The 21526-nt window shown below is 37.0% G+C and overlaps 1 protein-coding gene across 1 annotated transcript in view; it reads right to left on the reverse strand.

Annotated features, from left to right (window-relative positions):
- KYNU (kynureninase) overlaps window positions 1–20529 on the reverse strand; it is a 90308-nt gene extending 69779 nt beyond the window's left edge. The window contains exons 1-3 of the mRNA XM_030883037.2: window positions 20453–20529; window positions 16356–16537; window positions 6632–6752 (exon numbers count right to left, since the gene is read on the reverse strand). Coding sequence (XP_030738897.1) covers window positions 6632–6752; window positions 16356–16524 — 290 coding nt within the window. The 5' untranslated portion in view covers window positions 16525–16537; window positions 20453–20529. The remainder of the gene's footprint in view (window positions 1–6631; window positions 6753–16355; window positions 16538–20452) is intronic.
- Window positions 20530–21526: the final 997 nt, after the last annotated feature.

Below are 21526 nucleotides of genomic sequence, written 5' to 3' on the forward strand. Positions count from 1 at the left end.
CCCCAGATAAACTTTGTCACAAACTATACCTCTTATCTATTCTTCAAGGACCATCTTTCATAGAAATCCTTTACTCTCCTCTAAGAGGCCTTCATCTCTCCTCCTCTTTCCCTTTTAACAAGGGATTTAAGCTTGAATTCTAAGCCACTTTTGGGAGTTACTCATTTTTCCCTGGGTGTTTCCTATGTATACATGAGGTATTCATGTTAATACACTTCCGTTGGTTCTTCTCTTGTTAATTTTTTATTACAAGCTCTCAGGTAAAAACTCAGTAGGGTAAAGGAAAATATTTTTTCTCCTCTACACAGCAGTGGGGAACTGGAAGGGAGGAGCCCTGTTTTTTAGCCCTTGCTGTTTTTTGCGGTATGACTACCCCCATTCACGTGGCCAATTTGGTATCAACAAAAGTCTTGAATATTTAGCAATTGGCTCCATCACCTGGGATGAGACAGGTCCAGGGCAATACTGGGCCCGAGGCTACATTTATTAGAGGTTTATAGGGCCTAATTTTCCACTTTTATAAAAGTAAATGGGTTACAATATATAACTTGAAGGGTAGCTATGAAAAACAAGCAACATGTGAAAAAGATTGGTACATGGTACCCCTTTTCTGAGTCTTCTTTCCTAATGAAAATCTAATGTTAAAACTCACTTCACCAGCATGAGGTGTAAAACACAACTTTTAAGCTAATATTTCAATTACCATATAAACTGAGATGAAGGAAGAAGACTTTCTTTGAGAATAAACAGACTATAAGAACTAAGGAGGAAAAGAAGGGCAACTGTTAGTGCATATTATTCATATTATTATTAGATAGCCTGCAGCTTGCCTCTCTCTTGACTTCCAATATAAATACTAAAGACAAAAATCATTATCATTAAATAGTATTTAAAGGCAGATACTTGGATACATTTTTATTTTAATCATATAGAGCTCCATGGCCTTGCTGATAGCACAATACATCTTATTACATTTAGGTAGTAAAAGTCTATGTTCTGCCTCAGAGAATTTATATCTCAGAATATGATGCCACCTACTTCTCACTCTGGTAGGCACCATGATAATAATCTTTAAGGATACTTTCTTCTTGGAATGCTTTTGTCATCTTCCTCCCTTTAAAATATCACATGCAGAGTCAGCTTCTTCATTTTGTCAGTCTCCTAGCCTGAGATAGTGAAATGTATTTAGAAAGTGTTACCCAAATAAACTCAAAGTAAAGTGGCCTGTCATTAGAAAGAGCTGATGTGGATCACACTGCAGTCATAACGTACATATTCAAGTTAAGAGAAAGATTATGTTGTTCTCATTCAAAACTGCTTAAAATAGTTGCAGTATAGCTGCAATCTTCTTTTACAAGTGCTGGAAAGGAAAAGAGAGCATAGGAAAGCATTCACTCACTACCATAGCATCAATCATTGCCTGAGTGGGCTGTTCTCAGAGAAGTCTACAAAGCAGTATTTGCTCAGAAAATTAAATTTCAGAATATAAAATCTAATTAGGAAGTTAATAGAAATGTGGATCCTCTTTGAAATATGACTGTGCTTTAACCATCCTACAAAATGAAAAGTTGCCCTGCTTTTAAAAGCTCCCCCCAATAAGCGAATAAATAAGACTTCACAGTCTTCCTTAATGATATCACAAGTTTTTTTCTGTGATCCAATTGTTGATTAGCCAACAGAGATGTCAGGAAAAGCTCTGTCACATGTCATACCATGTATTTTCTTATTCATACTGAAGGGTGGCAGAATATGCCACACTAAAACTGGCCTCTTTGGCATAAGGATTATTTTGCACAAAGCACAAAGAATGCACTTGAGGTCCCTAGTGGTGCAGTGGTTGAGAATCCGCCTGCCAATGCAGGGGACATGGGTTCAAGCCCTGGTCTGGGAAGATCCCATATGCCGTGGAGCAATTAAGCCCATGCGCCACAACTATTGAGCCTGTGCTCTAGAGCCCACAAGCCACAACTATTGAGCTCAGATGCTGCAGCTACTGAAGACTGCGTGCCTAGAGCCCGTGCTCCACAACAAGAGAAGCCACCACATGAGAAGCCCACGTACCGCAACAAAGTGCAGCCCGCTCTCGCCGCAACTAGAGAAAGCCCGCGCGCAGCAACAAAGACCCAACACAGCCAAAAATAAATTAAATAAATAAATTAATAAAAAGGAATGCACTTGAAAAACAGCAAATACATGGGGAAGATATCTCTGAACTCCCCTTATCTGCCTGAAGACAGATCCTCCAAAAAGGACTCAGTTGTCATAAATTCCCTCCTCAGGAGTTTCATCATCCAGAGGAGATTTACTCTTGTCACAAGAGAGGAAACTAGAAGTCAGCACCACAGCCAGACAAACTTTGTCACAAGCTATCACACTTCCCATCTATTCTTCTAAAGTTCCATTCATCCTTCCTAAAAATCGTTTACTTTCCCCAGAGTAGCCTATATACCCCTCCTCTGTCCCTATTAAGACAGTACCTAAGCTCTCAAATCTCATTGCTTTTTTGGATATTCACTTTTTTCTTTTTCCTGTGATGCCCTCATGCACGTAATGTTAAAAATGTACTTTTATGCCTTCTCTCTCGTTAATCTGCCTGTTATGTTTATTTCATAGACCCAGCTAATGGATCTAGGAGAGTAGGGGGACAGTCTTTCCTCCCTTACAATACACTTTTTTTTTTTTTTTAAAGAAAGAAACCCATAAATTGAACCACTGCAGGTCTGCAGGAGCAGACCTCTCCCATGTGCTTTACCAGTACCTTTTCTGCACACACATTGCCATGTAAGTTAAGTCACTGTCTGCAAACCAGGCCTTTTGTTCCTACTATGTAATTCAGCGGGCTGTTTTTCTCTTTAAATAATTCTACCTAATATATCTCAGTTCTTAGAAGAATGCCTATAAAAACACAAATGTGGCAAGTTTTTGCTCCTATGAAAAAGAAAGAAATTTATTTATCTAGCAGATAAGACAACCCAGAAGACCTAAGATATAGTGATTATATCTTAGGGACACAATATACATTTCTCAACTTACAATGTGCTCTTTAGGACTGACATATCTTTCCCTTCTAGCCGAACTTTACCTCTATGAATATTAACCCATGTTATTCTCCTTTAAATAATCTGGGCCATTGGTAAAATATATAATTTTAAATGTTCTCAAAAATTATTTAAGTTTATTGCCTATCCATCCTAGCAGACCCACAATGAACAAGCATATGATATTGTTGCTTCTTATTGTTTATGTTAGCTTCTTGCTGATAACTAATTATTATATATCAAAGAGTGAAATTACCCTAAAAGTTTTCTATTTCAGAATATTAAAATTATCTAAATATTATCATTTCACCAAACAAATAATATATTCTCCAAAGTAAAGTGTTATTAACCTACTTTAGAAATCACATACAGTTGAAAATGACTTTGGAAAATAATGATAATCATTTATAAAAAACACAGAGGTAAGTATTTTATTTTCATAGTTTTGCCTTAAGTAACTTGAAGTTTTAGAAGAAATCATTTGGGTCCTAAAATATTTCTAAGTGTGCCTGTATCCTTGACTTTTCTTTAGTATAAATAATCAAATATGGTAGCCATATGAATTATAAGATTGGATGGCATTGTGACCAGTGATGGTTTATTTTGTAGATAAGTAGGTAGTATGTCTACAATAGGCCATAAAAGATGATGACATAGAGATGAAAACCATGAGCCAAATGTCATTTCCTACATTATAGGTCATGCATGGCCAGAGACTTGACATCAATATCCCAGAATAATATCTTGCTTAGAGCACTCAAATTTCTATGTTACTCTTAAGATTATAAATTTTTAATATTATTTTTTTTCCAACTAATTTCAATGTGCATTAGAGTGTTTAGTGACTGTGTAGCTCTCTTTGACTCAGTTCTTCTCAAAATCTCTCAGTAATCTAGAAGAGGGGGAGGCACTGGCCTGGCTTGGGTATCAGCTAAGAAGTAGGGCAGAAATGGGGTTGGAGGAGATGAAGAGGAACAGATAATCGGATAAAACTCACCACAGTAATGGGAGGCCCTGGATCTAGAGGCAAATCAAATATATGCAGGGGAGATTTAAAACAAAAGCAATAGCCAGAAAGGGAATTGAAGTAACCAACAGGCCACCAGAGTGGCATGAAGATTACTTTAAACTAAAAGCATGTGGACAAACAGCAGCCTGAGAAAGAAACATTATCTAGACTTAAGGAAAGCCTCCTGAAAATGCCATTGCCATTGACCCACCGTCAGAGAAAAATGACGCTTAGCACTAGGAGTTACAAATTTACTTCTCCTCCATCTTCCTCTTGGGGGGCTTCCAGCCCGGAAAGATACTGCCCATTATCATCAGGATGGAAAAGCCCAACAGAACCTTCCATACTTTCCTACTGAAGCCCTAAAACTCGCCCCTTTTGTTAAGTTGGTTTTAAACCTTTACTCTGGCTGATCAGTGAATCACTGTTTGTAGAGTGCTTCTGCACACATGTGAAATAAACTTTTCTCCTGCTAATCTGTCTGTTGTCAATTAATTCTCATGCGCGCAACCACTAGAATGTAAGTTGGTAGAGGAAATGTTTTCCTCCCAACACAACCTTAGCTGGAAAAGGCCAGAGTGGAATTTTAAGCTAAATATTTAGGAGCAAAAAGTAATGAACAAACCCATTTGAGATGAAAGATCAAGGGTGGGATAGGGGAAAACAGGATTGCGATCATGCACCTAAAACACCACTGACATTGAGCTGGCAGGGCTATGATGTTGACTGGGCCACCACAGTTTACAGCAAAAAGACTAAATAAAACAAACTAGCTACCTAATCTTTTTCTCAGAAGAAGTCTTTTTAAAATTTACTTTACATTGCTTGAAGCATTACAGTGCACCTCCTTGCTAAATCGTCTGTCTGATGAAAAATAGGTAGAAGGGTTTAAGATTATGTAATTTTCTGTTGTCACAAGGTAAAATATAAAATTGAAAGGTAACAACAATAGAAGGGCGTTATGACAGAGAGGCACTTTCCTGGAACATAACTGGAATACATGTCTTGAGAATAATCAACCATTCTTTTAATAAAGTAGGATAATCATAAGAATATGAATAGGATAGAAGAGTGGCATCTTTTTAAAATACCTGAAGGATAAAAATGCACAGTCTTGCTGAATGAATATCCAAGAGTCAAGGACACTCTCCAAAGTTCAAATTCAATCTAATTCTTTGCTATCTTTTACGTTAAGGCCAAAAATGAATATTAACCATTTTTATTAACTATGACCCTCATTTTTTAAATACTAAAGCTTGCTAGTGCAAAATGCTTCCAAATGTGGTGATATTTATTTTTCAATTTATGCATAAATGTTATGCAGGTAAAGTTATAATATGCCTAATAAACTATATAAAACTCTATTATTCTTGCATTGAGTTGTGAACTTACATTCTTAACCACTTAAATTAAGAAACTTTGCAATGTTATCTAATAGCCATGGTAGTAATCATTGGCATAGTCAGTGTAAACTAAACTTTATAGAAGAGGTTTTGGTCTCAATGTAAAAGACCACTGACCTGAAGAATATAGAAAGCTGGAAAAGACATTCTGAGTTTCTATAAGAACCAAATATCTTGCTCAGAATTCTTATCTGGTTTAGTTTCATCTTCCTTCCTGAATTTTTTTTTTCCTGTCCTTCAGGTTTAGCTTCCCCTTCATATCTATTTTTCAGATTCTAAGAGTCAAAAAAATTTTTAAAATAGTTGTACTATTTTTAATATTTTAAATATAAAATGTTTAAATAGTTAAAAATATTTTAAAATATTTTCAGTTCCAGCTTTATCAGTAATCACTGGGGAAGGATAAGAAGTACATAAGATTAGGTTATTTTCCTTAAGGGATTTACAATATAGCTAAGAATATGAAACTAATGAAAGTAGACACCTCTAAACTGCCTATTGTAGAGCACTGATTATTAATGCAATAGACATTCAGGGAGGGCTAATCAGTGGTTGAGAAGGTTGATATTAAAGAGGGTAAGCATTGAGGTAAGCAGAGAGTATGAAGACTTTCATAAGCAGAAGAGTAAAAGCAGAACATAAAAGAAGGAGAAAAAGATGAATCCTAATTTAAGATTCCTGCATGGTTAGCTAAGCCCAAATGGAGCATCTTCTCAATAATCATGTTCAATTTGGGGAGGGAAGCACCTTCTGTTCCACTCAACCTCCTCTCCCCACCTCAACAATTTTTATTTTCTTATTTATAAAAATTAGTGTGGTAGAGTTTAGCCAAGAACTAATCATGAAAACACTAAATTGAATCCTAAATATTAACTGCTTTGTTAATCATTTAGAAAATAAAATAATTGCATACGATGTAGGTGTGTCAATTCAAGGGAGAAACTTAAATTTTTAAATATTTCAAAAGTTTTACTATTGATTCTGCAACTAACTTGTCATAATACCTTATTTACTGATCCTCAGTTATTTCATCCAGTGTTGAATGACACAATCCCTCAGGTTCCCTCTGCTCTAAAATTCTAAGATTCTACTATACACCTTTCCAAATATGAGACAACCTGGCGTGATTTTTAAAATTCTTATATGAGATGTTGAATGATAGCTTTTGAAATAATACTTACATTTTGGCCCACTTATCTAGTTCTTCTTCCAGATATGTTTTAACCATTTTTGGTTGAAGCCCAAGAGAATTTCCCAAGAAATAGATGGCTTCTTCATCCTTATTCACTAAAGATAAATCAACTGAAATAGAAGAAAAGGGAAAATATACTTATTCAATTAATTAACATTCTTCCATTTGGCATTGTTAATCCACTACAAACAATGAATGTAATTAACTCCAAGAAAGATGATACATATCTTAAAATTCCTCCCAAGGATAACATCAGGTTCTCTGAAAAATAATCTTTTACATTTATATTTTAAAATACGGTTTAAACAGATAGATGCTTTTGTTCAGGTCTGTCATATTTATTATGCTCCACGAGGAAATCTAGATTAACAGCTACTCCCAATCATGAATAGCCAATAGAAAAGAGTTAAAACCAGAATTTTTACAGAAATTATATCAGCCTATCTAGTCATAGCAGAAGGTTACCAGAATTTAGACAAGTAATAATCCTGGTGTTGTAGATCAGGCAAATTTAAAAAATCTAAATGATTACTTATATATCTGAAGTAGATATATTGAATTTATAGATTTTTGTTCTTTGTATGCATATAATATTAATACATATGTAGGCAAAGATTGTTCTCTATATCTACTTTTTATTCAAATAAATCAGAACTTTAGTGATTTGTTTTATAATTTTTCCTTGATTGCAGTAAATGCAATTTCATTAGCAAACCAATCTATATGCTTCAAGTATTTTCTAGAAATGCACAAGTTTATAATTGTGTTCTACTAAGTTTTATCTTAATTCTATGGGAAGAAAGATTAAGCTTCTTGCTGAAATTTGAATCATTTGGTAGTATACTTGTCTTTATTTAGATTACTTAAATCTTTGCAGGCTTTTTAAAAGCATACCATCTAATTCAACCTACTTTTATAGATCCTGTGTCACTTTTTCATTGGCATTTCTTAAGTCAGACCCAATCAAAGAGGTGTAAATACTGTTCACACATTTAAATTTGATTAATTAACAGTTCTTTGTCAATCTAGAGAACAAATACTGAAGGATTTTTTTTAGAATCCAGGGGTTTTAATTGGTGTACCATGGCTCAAATTTCAACTAAGCATTCAAATAAGTAGTTTAAAGACTAAACATGTTCTGTGTGTGTCAGCCTTATCAACAACCCAGGAAGAGGAGGCAATCACCCAGATCTCTGCTCCCATTTTTTTTTTTTTTTGTCTTGTTCTTTCATTGGTGACGCTTTTACAGATAAATAGGTATTGGGTTACTTTTACTTAGAAAGTCATTTTTAAAATGTGTTCAGTGTGAAAAAAAAGTGGAATTGTAAACTGAATTATCTCATCTCATGCCTCCCCAAAGTGTGGTTCCCCATCCTAAACTATTTTCCTTTTACTTGGTTGAGGTTTGGGTTTTTTTGTTTGTTCGTTTTTTGTCTCAAAGCACATCAAATGTCACCATGTGAGCATTCAGTTGGCATTATGTAAATAGGTAGAATAGAGTATCAAGAAAGTGCTTTGGTAATTATCCACAAGAATGAAGAGATAACACACCACTCTCCAACCTAATGCCATCAGATCTTTACAACATGCAAGACAAACAGGACTTTAAGCTGTGGGGGCCTAGGCTTCTCTTCTCTGAAGAATGATAAGAAAATTTCTTATTAAAAGTTGGTACTCTTGGCAGTCATGGGGTTCAGGACATGCTACCTCAAAATGTGGCACCTTGGACTTCTCTGGTGGCACAGTGGTTAAGAACTTCCTGCCAATGCAGGGGACACGGACCTTGGTCCGGGAAGATCCCACATGCCGCTGAGTAATTAAGCCCGTGTGCCACAACTACTGAGCTTGTGCTCTAGAGCCCACGAGCCACAACTAGTGAGCCTGTGTGCCACAATTACTGAAGCCCTCGCACCTAGAGCCCATGCTCTGAAACGAGAAGCCACCACAATGAGAAGCCTGTGCACCGCAATGAAGAGTAGCCCCTGCTCACCGCAATTAGAGAAAGCCTGCACACAGCAACAAAGACCCAAAGCAGCCAAAAATAAATAAACTAATTAATTTTTTAAAAAGTATTTTAAAAAATACGGCACCTTGGCATATTGGATGTTTTAAGCTGAAGGAATTTGAGAAATGGCTAGTGTAGGAAGAACTTTCTGACCTTCACCTAACCAAGTCATGAGATACTCACATCATAAGATAGCTGCCAGCACACCCTGGAAGAAGATGTGACTAGTATCCATATCAAATCCAGCTCTCCCACCAAAAGCATTGGGCACACGCAGTCTGCACAGGGATGCTCCAACCTAAGAACATCCCTTCAAGACCACAGAAGGTAACTGTTTCATGTAAATTCATAGAGGCAAAGTTAAGTGAACTGAAAAGTCAGAAGAACTACCCACAATTGAAAGAACAAGAGGAAGCCATTGAAAAAAGTAATAAAACATAAATAAATAATTTACCAAAGAATTCAAAACATTGATAATAAAAATGTTAACTGAATTAGAAAAAAATAATTGATCTAAACACTAATATTTTAACAAGGAACTAGAAAATATAAAAAAGACCCAATCAAAACTAAATAATTCAGTAGCTAAAATAAACACATTAGAAGGAATGAATAACAGACTAAGTGATACAGAAGAATGCAAAAGTGATCTGAAAGATACAATAATGGAAATCACCCAGTTGGAACAGCAGATAGAAAAGTAAATTTTTTAAAAACAAAGCAATTTAAGAGATGTCTACGATAACATTAAGCATGCCAGTATTCACATTATAGGGATTTTAGAAGACAGAGAGAAGGGGATCAAAAATGTAATGAAGAAATTATGGGGATTGGTTCAAGATGGTGGAGTAGAAAGACGTGCTCTCACTCCCTCTTACAAGAACACCAGAATCACAACTAACTGCTGAACAATCATTGACAGGAAGACACAGGAACTCACCAAAAAAGATACCCCACATCCAAAGACAAAGGAGAAGCCACAATGAGATGGTAGGAGGGGCACGATCACGATAAAGTCAAATCCCCTAACTGCTGGGTGGGTGACTCACAAACTGGAGAACACTTATACCACAGACATCCACCCACTGGAGTGAACGTTCTGAGCCCCACGTCAGGCTTCCCAATCTGGGGGCCTGGGAACGGGAGGAGGAATTCCTAGAGAATCAGACATTGAAGGCTAGTGGGATTTGATTGCAGGACTTTGACAGGACTGGGGGAAACAGAGACTCCACTCTTGGAGGGCACACACAAAGTAGTGTGCTCATCAGTACCCAGGGGAAGGAGCAGTGATGCCATAGGAGACTGAACTAGACCTACCTGCTAGTGTTGGAGTCTCCCCTGCAGAGGCAGGGGGTGGCTGTGTGTCACTGTGAGGACAAGGACACTGGCAGCAGAAGTTCTGGGAAGTAATCCTTGGCGTGAGCCCCCCCAGAGTCTTCCATTACCCCCACCAAAGAGCCTGGGTAGGCTCCAGTGTTGGGTCGCCTCAAGCCAAACAACCAAGAGGGAGGGAACCCAGCCCCACCCATCAGCAGACAAGTGGATTAAAGTTTTACTGAGCTCTGCCCACCAAAGGAACAGCCAGCTCTACCCAGCATCAGTCTCTCCCATCAAGAAACTTGCACAAGCCACTTAGATAGTCTCGTCCACCAGAGGGCAGAGAGCAGAAGCAAGACGGACTACAATCCTGCAGCCTGTGGAACAAAAACCACATTCACAGAAAGATAGACAAGATGAAAAGGCAGAGGGCTATGTACCAGATGAAGGAACAAGATAAAAACCCAGAGAAACAACTAAATGAAGTGGAGATAGGCAACAACCTTCAAGAAAAAGAATTCAGAATAACGAGAGTGAAGATGATCCAGGACCTCGGAAAAAGAATGGAGGCAAAGATCGAGAAGATGCAAGAAATGTTTAACGAAGACCTAGAAGAATTAAAGAACAAACAAACAGAGATGAACAACACAATAACTGAAATGAAAACTACACTAGAAGGAATCAATAGCAGAATAACTGAGGCAGAAGAATGGATAAGTGACCTGGAAGAAAGAATGGTGGAATTCACTGCTGTGGAACAGAATAAAGAAAAAAGAATGAAAAGAAATGAAGAGGGCCTAAGAGACCACTGGAACAACAATAAGCACAACAGCATTCACATTATAGGGGTCCCAGAAGGAGAAGAGAGAGAGAAAGGACCGAGAAACTATTTGAAGAGATTATAGTTGAAAACTTCCCTTACATGGGAAAGGAAATAGCCACCCAAGTCCAGGAAGTGCAGAGAGTCCCATACAGGATAAACCCAAGGAGAAACACGTCAAGACACATAGTAATCAAATTGGCAAAAATTAAAGACAAAGAAAAATTATTGAAAGCAGCAAGGGAAAACCGACAAATAACATACAAGGGTACTCCCATAAGGTTAACAGCTGATTTCTCAGCAGAAACTCTACAAACCAGAAGGGAGTGGCATGATATACTTAAAGTGATGAAAGGGAAGAACCTACAACCAAGATTAGGATCTCGTTCAGATTCGATGAAGAAATCAAAAGCTTTACAGACAAGCAAAAGCTAAGAGAATTCAGCACCACCAAACCAACTCTACAACAAATGCTAAAGGAACTTCTCTAAGTGGGAAACACAAGAGAAGAAAAGGACCTACAAAAAGCAACCCAAAACAATTAAGAAAATGGTAATAAGAACATACATATTGATAACTACCTTAAAAGTGAATGGATTCAATGTTCCAACCAAAAGACACAGGCTTGCTGAATGGATACAAAAACAAGACACATATATATTGCTGTCTACAAGAGACCCACTTCAGACCTAGGGACACATTCAGACTGAAAGTGAGGGGTTGGAAAAAGATATTCCATGCAAATGGAAATCAAAAGAAAGCTGGAGTAGCAATACTCATATCAGATAAAATAGACTTTAAAATAAAGAATGTTACAAGAGACAAGGAAGGACACTACATAATGGTCAAGGGATCAATCCAAGAAGAAGATATAACAATTATAAATATATATGCACCCAACATAGGAGCACCTCAATACATAAGGCAACTGCTAACATCTGTAAAACAGGAAATTGACAGTAACACAATAATAGTGGGGACTTCAACACCTCACTTACAGCAATGGACAGATCATCCAGACAGAAAATTAATAAGGAAACACAAGCTTTAAATGACACAATAGACCAGATAGATTTAATTGATATTTATAGGACATTCCATCCAAAAACAACAGATTACACTTTCTTTTCAAGTGCACACAGAACATTCTCCAGGATAGATCACATCTTGGGTCACAAATCAAGCCACAGTAAATTTAAGAAAATTGAAATCATACCAAGCATCTTTTCTGACAACAGCGCTATGAGATTAGAAATGAATTAGAGGGGAAAAAAACGTAAAAAGCACAAACACATGGAGGCTCAACAATACGTTACTTAATAACCAAGAGATCACTGAAGAAATCAAAGAGGAAATCAAAAAAATACGTAGAGACAAATGACAATGAAAACACGATGATCCAAAACCTATGGGATGCAGCAAAAGCAGTTCTAAGAAGGAAGTTTATAGCTATGCAAGCCTACCTCAAGAAACAAGAAAAATCTCAAATAAACAATCTAACATTACACCTAAAGGAACTAGAGAAAAAAGAACAGACAAAACCCAAAGTTAGCAGAAGGAAAGAAATCATAAAGATCAGAGCAGAAATCAATGAAATAGAAACAAAGAAAACAATAGCAAAGATCAATAAAACTAAAAGCTGGTTCTTTGAGAAGATAAACAAAATTTATAAACTAGTAGCCAGACTCATCAAGAAAGAGAGGGAGAAGACTCAAATCAATAAAATTAGAGTTGAAAAAGGAGAAATCACAACTGACACTGCAGAAATACAAAGCATTTTAAGAGACTACTACAACTAACTCTATGCCAATAAAATGGACAACCTGGAAGAAATGGACAAATTCTTAGAAAGGTATAACCTTCCAAGACTGAACCAGGAAGAAACAGAAAATATGAATGGACCAATCACAAGTAATGAAATTGAAACTGTGATTAAAAATCTTCCAACAAACAAAAGTCCAGGACCAGATGGCTTCAAAGGTGAATTCTATCAAACATTTAGAGAAAAGCTAACACCCATCCTTCTCAAACTCTTCCAAAAATTTTCAGAGGAAGGAACACTCCCAACCTCATTCTATGAGGCCACCTACACCCTGATACCAAAACCAGACAAAGATACTACAAAAAAGGAAAATGCAGACCAAGATCACTGATGAATATAGATGCAAAAATCCTAAACAAAATACTAGCAAACAGAATCCAACAACACATTAAAAGGATCATACACCATGATCAAGTGGGATTTATCCCAGGGATGCAAGGATTCTTCAATATACGTAAATCAGTCAATGTGATAAACCATATTAACAAATTGAAGAATAAAAACCATATGATCATCTCAATAGATGCAGAAAACGCTTTTGACAAAATTCAACACCGATTTATGATAAAAACTCTCCAGAAAGTGGGCATAGAGGGAACCTACCTCAACATAATAAAGGCCATGTACAACAAACCCACAGGAAACATCATTCTCAATGCTGAAAAACTGAAAGCATTTCCTCTAAGATCAGGAATGAGCCTAGGATGTGCACTCTTACCACTATTATTCAACATAGTTTTGTAAGTCCTAGCCATGGCAATCAGGGAAGAAAAAGAAATAAAAGGAATACAAATTGGAAAAGAAGAAATAAAACTGTCAGTTTGCAGATAACATGATACTATGCATAGAAAATCCTAAAAATGCCACCAGAAAACTACTAGAGCTAATCAGTGAATTTGGTAAAGTTGCAGGATACAAAATTAATGTACAGAAATCTCTTGCATTCCTATACACTAATGATGAAAAATCTGATAGAGAAATTAAGGAAACACTCCCATTTACCATTGCAACAAAAAGAATAAAATATGTAGGAATAAACCTACCTAGAGAGACAAAAGACCTGTATGCAGAAAACTATAAGACACTGATGAAGGAAATTAAAGATGATACAAACAGATGGAGAGATATACCATGTTCTTGGATTGGAAGAATCAATATTGTTAAAATGACCATACTACCCAAAACAATCTACAGATTCAGTGCAATCCCTATCAAATTACCAATAGCATTTTTTACAGGACTAGAACAAAAAAATCGTAAAATTTGTATGGAGACACAAAAGACCCCAAATAGCTAAAGCAGTCTTGAGGGAAAACAGTGGAGCTGGAGGAATCAGACTCCCTGACTTCAGACTATACTACAAAGCTACAGTAATCAAGACAATATGGTACTGGCAGAAAGACAGAAATATAGATCAATGGAACAGGATAGAAAGCCCAGAGATAAACCCACGCCCCTATGGTCAACTAATCTATGACAAAGGAGGCTAGGATGTACAATGGAGAAAAGACAGTCTCTTCAATAAGTGGTGCTGGTAAAACTGGACAGCATCATGTAAAAGAATGAAATTAGAACACTCCCTAACACCATACACAAAAATAAAGTCAAAATGGATTAGAGACCTAAATATAAGACCGGACACTATAAAACTCTTAGTGGAAAACATAGGAAGAACACTTTTTGACATAAATCACAGCAAGATCTTTTTTGGTCTACCTCCTAGAATAATGGAAATAAAAACAAAAATAAACAAATGGGACCTGATGAAACTTAAAAGCTTTTGCAAAGCAAAGGAAACTACAAACAGGATGAAAAAACAACCCTCAGAATGGGAGAAAATATTTACAAATGAATCAATGGACAAAGGATTAATCTCCAAAATATATAAACAGCTCATGCAGCTCAATATTAAGAAAACAAACAATCCAATCCAAAAATGGGCAGAAGACCAAAACAGACATTTCTCCAAAGAGGACATACAGATGTCCAAGAGGAACTTGAAAAGCTGCTCAACATCACTAATTATTAGAGAAATGCAAATCAAAACTACAATGAGGTATTACCTCATACCAGTTAGAATGGGCATCATTAGAAAGTCTACAAACAACAAATGCTGGAGAGGGTGTGGAGAAAAGGGAACCCTCTTGCACTGTTGGTGGGAATGTAAATTGATACAGCCACTATGGAGAACAGTATGGAGGTCCTTAAAAAACTAAAAATAGGGCTTCCCTGGTGGCGCAGTGGTTGAGAGTCCGCCTGCCGATGCAGGGGACGCGGGTTTGTGCCCCAGTCTGGGAGGATCCCATGTGCCGCAGAGCGGCTGGGCCCGTGAGCCATGGCTGCTGGACCTGCGCGTACGGAGCCTGTGCTCCGCAACGGGAGAGGCCGCGGCAGTGAGAGGCCCGTGTACTGTAAAAAAAAACAAACAAAACTAAAAATAGAATTACCATATGACCCAGCAATCCCACTACTGGTCATATACCCAGAGAAAACCATAATTCAACAAGACACATGCACCCCAATGTTCATTGCTGTGCTATTTACAATAACCAGGTCATGGAAGCAACCTAAATTCCCATCAACAGACGAATGGATAAAGAAGTTGTGGTACATATATGCAATGGAATATTACTCAGCCATAAAAAGGGAAAAATTGGGTCATTTGTAGAGATGTGGATGAATCTAGAGACTGTCAAACAGAGTGAAGCAAGTCAGAAAGAGAAAAACAGATATTGTATATTAACGCATATATGTGGAACCTAGAAAAATGGTACAGATGAACCGGTTTGCAGGGCAGAAAGTAAGCAACTTTAAATTGGATACTAGGCTTCCTTTTATTTTACACTTCCATAATTTTACAAAGTGCCATCCTGTGTTACATAATAAAACATAAACCAAATATGACCGTTATGTGACCCAATCTCATCTTAAAATCATATTAGCTAATGCTCTTGGATTATGACTATCCAAAATTGTACCCGCCACAGTTAATCTGAAGAAAAAAGGAAATTAGACTGAATTATTAAGTATGTGAAACCCATTTTGGTGGATCAATTCTATTCAACTTGTATACTTTTTTATCGATGGAAAATGGAGCTAAGCCAATATGAAAAATTGTTTCATTTTTTTTACCTGTGCTACCTAGTTTTTTTTAAACAGAACATCCTCCAAAACAAGAACAAAGTCAGTTTACTGTATTAAATTTTTGAAATGCAATATGCATTTCTTAGGCATCGATTTTATTTATTTAATTATTTTTGTAAGTCTTACATGCCTCAACACACAAAGATGGCTACTTATGTAACATCCTTCCTAATATGTCCAAGTCCCAAAATAATATTCTCTCTTAGACAAATATGTTATCATGAACTAGGTGCCACAAAACAAGAGGTATTCTAATACTGTATTGAAAAAGAATTGTTTTGAGCTCTGAGTGCTTAAGAGAACAAGTAAATGCATCTGCTGCAATTTTCAATCAGTAATTCTATTGTTCAGAGAACTAGATGACAGTATAAGAACCCTGTAAGTATTTTCTTCAGAAGAGGAGAGGAAACACATAGAATCTGAGACTAAGGTAGGCTGACAGGTTGAATTAATACCACCAGGAGCCTGCTGTTTTGTGGACACAATTGCAGTGGCTCTATTATGTAACAGAACAATGATTTTCAAAGATTTATGATGAACACATGCAGTAGCAAATATGTTAATAAATTAATTAAGAAAAGTAAAACCCTTTCCAGTATTCTTACTTGGAGGCAGATCCTGCATTTTGGGAATATAAAAACACTCCCTGAAGTGCCTCAGCTTATCTTCCTCATCGAGGCGGAGGGCAACCCTCTCATCTGTTGGGTGACATCTAAGTTCAGATGCGATGCGTCGGACTGTGTTAGCTGGTAACTCAAGAGGTGAAGGTTCCATTATAAGTTCTCCTCTAAAAATTAATTTGAAAAAAATTAAAAATAATCTAGCCACCATCATTTTTTTTGGTAGAAAATTAGCTTTTAGGTAAAACACCTTTTGTTTTAACTAAGCTTCTCATCTTCCCAACCTCACGAATAATATAATTAACAATCAGCATTAAACCCCATGCCTGAGTTTTTCTCATGCACATAATAATGAAAATAATAGTGACTTAGGGATGCTGAAAGGACTGAATTAGGTAATGGTGCTCAAGACAAAGTAAGCTCTCAATCAGTGTTAGCTCTTTCCATTTTTATTTTCTGAGAAGTGGTCCAAATTAATGTTGTTCAAACATATATAATGTCAGCACTTTTTCCTTTAGGTGTCTTACTAGGAGGTAACAGTAAAGATGCTTTTGTGAAAAGTATAGAAGAGCAGTGCCCCAACTAGCTTATCCTCCTTCTCCCTAGCCCACCTCCACTCTCCCCTCCCGAATGATTCTTGGATCATAGTTTTAAAAATATGAACATATATACAATAGAACCTTAACAAATTCTTTATTGTGAATAAAAACAATATCGATGAAAAAGTATTTAAACACCTTAAATAATGTTAGTAATTTTTGCCATATGAAGACCAAAGAGATCTACCTGCTGCTGCTAATGAGAAACTTCTCTTTCACAGTCATACAGAGCATCTTTTTTTTTTTTTTTTTTTTTTTTTTTTGCGGTATGCAGGCCTCTCACTGTTGTGGCCTCTCCTGTTGCGGATCACAGGCTCCAGACACGCAGGATCAGCGGCTATGGCTCACGGGCCCAGCCGCTCCACAGCATGTGGGATCTTCCCGGACCGGGGCACGAACCCGTGTCCCCTGCATCGGCAGGTGGACTCTCAACCACTGTGCCACAAGGGAAGCCCCCAGAGCATCTTTGAACAAAGCAGGACCCTTTCTTGAAACCACATCCTGCTTCCTTTAGTCATCATCTAACACTTCCCACCCTTTTGGAAAGAAAACTTAAATTTTGGAAAGGGATAAATGACAATGGAGTTTTATATTTATATTTATTTTGTAATTAGTTTTTATATTTGTATTTTATTTCCCAAAGTTTTAGTTTTTTGAAATTGAGCAAGAATAGGAGAGGCTTCCTGTTTAAGATGGCAGTGCAGGAAGATACTGAACTCACTTGACCGCACAGACACAATGAGTCTACAACTACATATGAAGCAGTTTCCTCTGAAAAAACCTAAAGGCTGGCTGAGCATCAACTACACATCAGGAGAACGAGGGGAAAACCACACTGAAGTGATTAGAAGAGGCTAGGACACAATCTAGCCTTGACACCCTCTTGCCCGTGTGGTGACCCACAGTCTGGAGGGAATCAAAACCTGGAGCTTTTCTATCAAGTGTGTCTTTACTATAAACCCATTACTTCTGGTAGCTTGATTGAGTTACTATTGAACTGTATTCTACCTGGGCGCCTGAATCTTGTTTAATTTATCTTTGTAGTCAACCCATTCCTGAGCAGTGCCTTTCAGATAGAGTGTTCCGCCCGAAATGGCAATTGAATAAGATTCACAAAATAGCTTGGTGAATTATTTGACAGGATTAATGACTGTTACTAGAGGAATACCCTCCTCATTCCAACCACAGAGGAAATAATTAAAGGAACATTTTCAATGGGATTCAGAATCAAGAGAGCTTGCCTTGTATTTGAGACTTCCTTTGGAGAGTCAGCACTTTCAGAGTTCATCAGGGTTGACTCTAAACTCTGACTGGGTTATCTAAATCAATACACAAATTAATTTTCTACCATCATATTAGCAATAAAATTCAACTTCATTTAAAAAAATATTTGTATTAACTCATTAGCCTCTTTATATTTGTTTCTTATTTAATCCCTGTAACAATTCTGAGGGATCAGAGTAATTTTCCCCTATTTTGAGACCAAACTCTGGAATCAATAGAGTAGAAACAAAAATGAAAGAGAAGGATAATAGAGCTCACAATTTGGGACTGCACTTGCCTGAGGAGCTGAGTCAAATTGTGCTTGTCTTTGACAGGGCATGTGGGTGGAATGTGCAGAAAGAATTCCTGACCCAAGACTTGAACCTCTCACTTCTTTTTCTTTCAATCTTGTTTCTTGATTTTCCTTTCGATGTTTCTTTGGTTCATTCCCTTTCTCTCCCTTTATTTCTTTTTTCAGCCCTGTACTCAGTCTGCAAAGCACCACAGGCTATTACTCTTTTTAATCCTTTCAGTCCCAGCCAGGCAAAGGTTAAAGTGCTGGTCCTACTTCTGGGCCTGTCGTAGCCCAGGTGTCAAAACCTCACCTGCACTGACAGTAAGATACCTGCTGGTGAAATAGTCTTTCCAGAAGAGCAAACTGGGTGCCACCCTGCCAACAGGCACAGCTTCCGACAGAAGTAGGGCTTCCCTGGTGGCGCTGTGGTTGAGAGTCCGCCTGCCGATGCAAGGGACACGAGTTCGTGTCCCGGTCCGGGAAGATCCCACATGCCGCAGAGCGGCTGGGCCCGTGAGCCATGCCCGCTGAGCCTGTGCATCCGGAGTCTGTGCTCCGCAACGGGAGAGGCCACAGCAGTGAGAGGGCCGCATACCGCAAAAAAAAAAAAAAAAAAAGTCCAAATTTTATACTTCATGTATTTAGTGTTAATTTTATTTTAAAAGTGGACATGTACACATATGGTCTTAGGCGAGTCTCCTAACATTTCTCTGCTGCAATGTTATGTGAAACTATCTTAAATTCTACTTCAGAAGATCATGGTTAGGATCAAATAAAATTATTTAAGTAAATTCCTTTCTAAAGAGATAAAAGATAGTCTCATAATATATTTTCATATTAGTACCTTGTGATGGAAATTGCCATTTTACTGTCAATTTAGCTTTTGAAATTTTGTAAATTGTGTTTTCAATTTTATTTAGACAGCTAAAACTTTAAAGCTGAAACTCTTATAATCATAAAGATTTTTTTATGGAATTATGGAATTCAGGATCTCCTAGTTACCCACAGGTCTAAGGTTAAATAGTTAAGTAAATGACAATGAATACCCAGTAGTTAATCTTTACACAGTTTCAGGTTTCATGCCTGAAATGAGCAAATTATTCACTTGAGTCCAAAGATTAGAACCTGGTAAAGCAAATTATGAAGAAAGTGTGTAGCTTTTCATTGAGAAAGAAAGTATTACTCAATATATGTGCATAGAACAGTGTTCTTTAAATATATCATTGAGGAATGAGTGACATCACTGACATAGCTGCATACTTCATATCTAAGCTTATATGAATTATATGCTTAGTTTCACATTAATAAGTTCAATGCATTTGCTCCAATATTACTACCTAAAAAACACCCCTCCGTCCTCAAAGTAAAAGCAGGAAAGAAAAAAGAAACTCTTTTAGCTATATAGAAAAAATGTGTATCAACTTTCCATTCTTAGGCAAACATTTCACAGAGTGAAAGGGGAAGAAACCTCACTCAAGAAATAGACATTTTCACTTCTCTAAACAAAAATTGAGTATGACTAACAGCACTAAAGACAACTAGAGTTACCAGAAAACAAAAGACCTAAAGCTTATTTAATAATTTGAATTTTGATCAAATCTTACCATTTAAACTCAAGTACCAAGATTAACTTATTCAACTATAACTATCTTTTAGTAGATGAATTGCAGTATACTATTGACATCAATTCTTTTTTTACTATATTGGTAAAAATCTCTTCATTTAACTCACAGTTTTAAAGGTGAGAACACTTTTAGGGTGTTGCACTGTTTTTATGAAAATAATTTGGAGGAGAAAAAGAGAAGAAACTGGCAGAAGAAACCTCTAAAGCATTATGACAAGAATTCTAGCAGAATATCCCTTTAGAAAAATCACTGAATGTATATTTGTGTACAGAGTATATATATCAGTGTCTCAGGGCTTACCGTCTAGGATTCCAATGGGGTCCACAGCTCCCAGTGTTTCTGCTTCAACAAAAAAAAAAAACCTCTCAAGAGTTCCTTACAAATTTATAGGCCAGACTTCTGGGTGAGAAATTGAAAGCACCTCTGCTCAGACTCCACCCTCCGAGGAATCTGTGAGCTAACTTTAGTTCTTCCCACTCTGTGTATGCTGATTGTAAATCTCCAATCACTGACAAACATCTAAACAAAATGCTGCTTCTGCTCTCTATTTCAAACACTAGGGGCTCTGCTTAGGGCAGCTCCCTAAGGGGCTCTGACCTTTACACTTAGATAAACACTTCTTTGTCCTCCAACTAAGACCTTTGAGAATGTGAGCTATATCCTATAATAATCCTATAGAGTAAATAGATTATCCTCATTTTTTTGTGAAATGAACCAATGAGTTTGTCCAGGAACTAAATCCCCAAATTTGCAATCCTTCCTTGCTGTGGGCTATGGAATACACTAAGGACTGGAGAAAAGTTATTTCCCAACTCTAGGAGATAAGGAAAACTTAGAGTTTGAGGCAGTACCCCACTGTCAAAAGCACTGTAAGTTTCTAGTCTGAAGGTAGAGTTTGATATTTAATGAATTAACATTTTAGTCGAAAGTTTAATATTGGCCCTCAATTCTAGAATATACTTTATTGCCCAATAGGTGGATTTTAGAAAGTCCTAAATTAACAGTTAACAAAACAAGGAAGAAAGAGTTAGAGTTTGAAGATCAAGTGGAAACTAGCCTAGGAAACTTCATAAATGGAAATTATTCCTTTAAGCCTGTGGGCTATCTATTGTTCTACCTTCATTATCTCTTTACCCTGAGCTTGGGTCTTTTAGTGAATATCCTTTTAGGTATCAAAAACGAAGAGCAAAATGTTTCAGAATGAAGACCAAAGATAGAGACTGGGCCTGAATAATTAACTCACTTGTACATCTACCCCTTGTTGAGCCCCACACCATACCAGGTATAGCATTATTTGATTCAATCATCTCTACCATATGTTTGCTGTAACTCTTGACAATTTACCTCACCTGTGGTGAGTCTCATATGTCATCT

This window comes from Globicephala melas, chromosome 7 (genome assembly GCF_963455315.2).
Source record: "Globicephala melas chromosome 7, mGloMel1.2, whole genome shotgun sequence".
NCBI classification, from domain to species: Eukaryota; Metazoa; Chordata; class Mammalia; order Artiodactyla; family Delphinidae; genus Globicephala; species Globicephala melas.